This window comes from Eucyclogobius newberryi, unplaced genomic scaffold (genome assembly GCF_026437365.1).
Source record: "Eucyclogobius newberryi isolate DKJ021-1_F unplaced genomic scaffold, fEucNew1.0.hap1 SCAF_4, whole genome shotgun sequence".
In the NCBI taxonomy this organism is placed as follows: Eukaryota; Metazoa; Chordata; class Actinopteri; order Gobiiformes; family Gobiidae; genus Eucyclogobius; species Eucyclogobius newberryi.
Window position 1 is genome coordinate 39,830,323 of NW_027316056.1, and position 1,180 is coordinate 39,831,502.

Sequence of the window (1,180 nt, forward strand, 5' to 3'; positions counted from 1 at the left end):
CCGGCTAACGGCGGAAGCTAACACCGACACAAACTGCACGGAACCGGCTCCGTCCCGGTGACACGCGGCGTGACAGCGGAGCAGGAGCCGGGGCCGGGCGCGGGTGCTCTCTCTGCCCGGGTTCAGAGCCTCGTTCACGCGGTTAGTCGGAGAAATCTCACCCCTTCACCACGAAAAACGGGTCCTCCACGGACATGATGCTGCTGACTTCCGCTTCCACGCTGGGCGCATGCGCGGTGTGTGCGGGCGCAGCTGTGACGTCAGAGGGCAGGGTCACGTTGGACGTTTACGTAAATAAATGATTTAAAGTCCATCTGTATTAAACAGTCTGGTGTTTGAGGAGCTCAGGTTTGATGTTTGAAGAGCACTTCTCTGTCTTTCACTGGTTCTCTTCTCTGTCCCTGGAGACTTTAGGGTTCTGGGGACTATGGAACTATAATGTGGAGATCTATTATTATAGTTCCATGGGCCTTTACCCACTTTACTATATCAGGCCTAAACTGGGGCCAAATGACGTCTCAAATGAGTCAAACCAGACGTGTCCAGTCCATACTTTTTTACCACAGTAACAGACGTTTGAAAGCTGGAATAAACATGGAATAAACATGGAATAAACAGGGACTAAACATGGAATAAACATGGAATAAACCTGGAATAAACCTGGAATAAACATGGAATAAACATGGAATAAACCTGGAATAAACATGGAATAAACAGGGACTAAACATGTAATAAACATGGAATAAACATGGAATAAACCTGGAATAAACCTGGAATAAACAGGGACTAAACATGGAATAAACATGGAATAAACAGGGACTAAACATGGAATAAACATGGAATAAACCTGGAATAAACCTGGAATAAACCTGGAATAAACATGGAATAAACCTGGAATAAACATGGAATAAACAGGGACTAAACATGGAATAAACATGGAATAAACTTGGAATGAACCTGGAATAAACAGGGACTAAACATGGAATAAACATGGAATAAACAGGGACTAAACATGGAATAAACATGGAATAAACCTGGAATAAACCTGGAATAAACATGGAATAAACATGGAATAAACCTGGAATAAACATGGAATAAACAGGGACTAAACATGGAATAAACATGGAATAAACCTGGAATAAACATGGAATAAACCTGGAATAAACCTGGAATAAACAGG

At 42.9% G+C, this 1,180-nt stretch overlaps 1 protein-coding gene across 1 annotated transcript in view; it reads right to left on the minus strand.

The window, feature by feature from the left end:
* The window catches only part of stx10 (syntaxin 10), a 9,968-nt gene extending 9,692 nt beyond the window's left edge, over nucleotides 1–276 (minus strand). Inside the window, exon 1 of the mRNA XM_072463543.1 lies at nucleotides 162–276. Coding sequence (XP_072319644.1) covers nucleotides 162–196 — 35 coding nt within the window. The 5' untranslated portion in view covers nucleotides 197–276. The remainder of the gene's footprint in view (nucleotides 1–161) is intronic.
* Nucleotides 277–1,180: the final 904 nt, after the last annotated feature.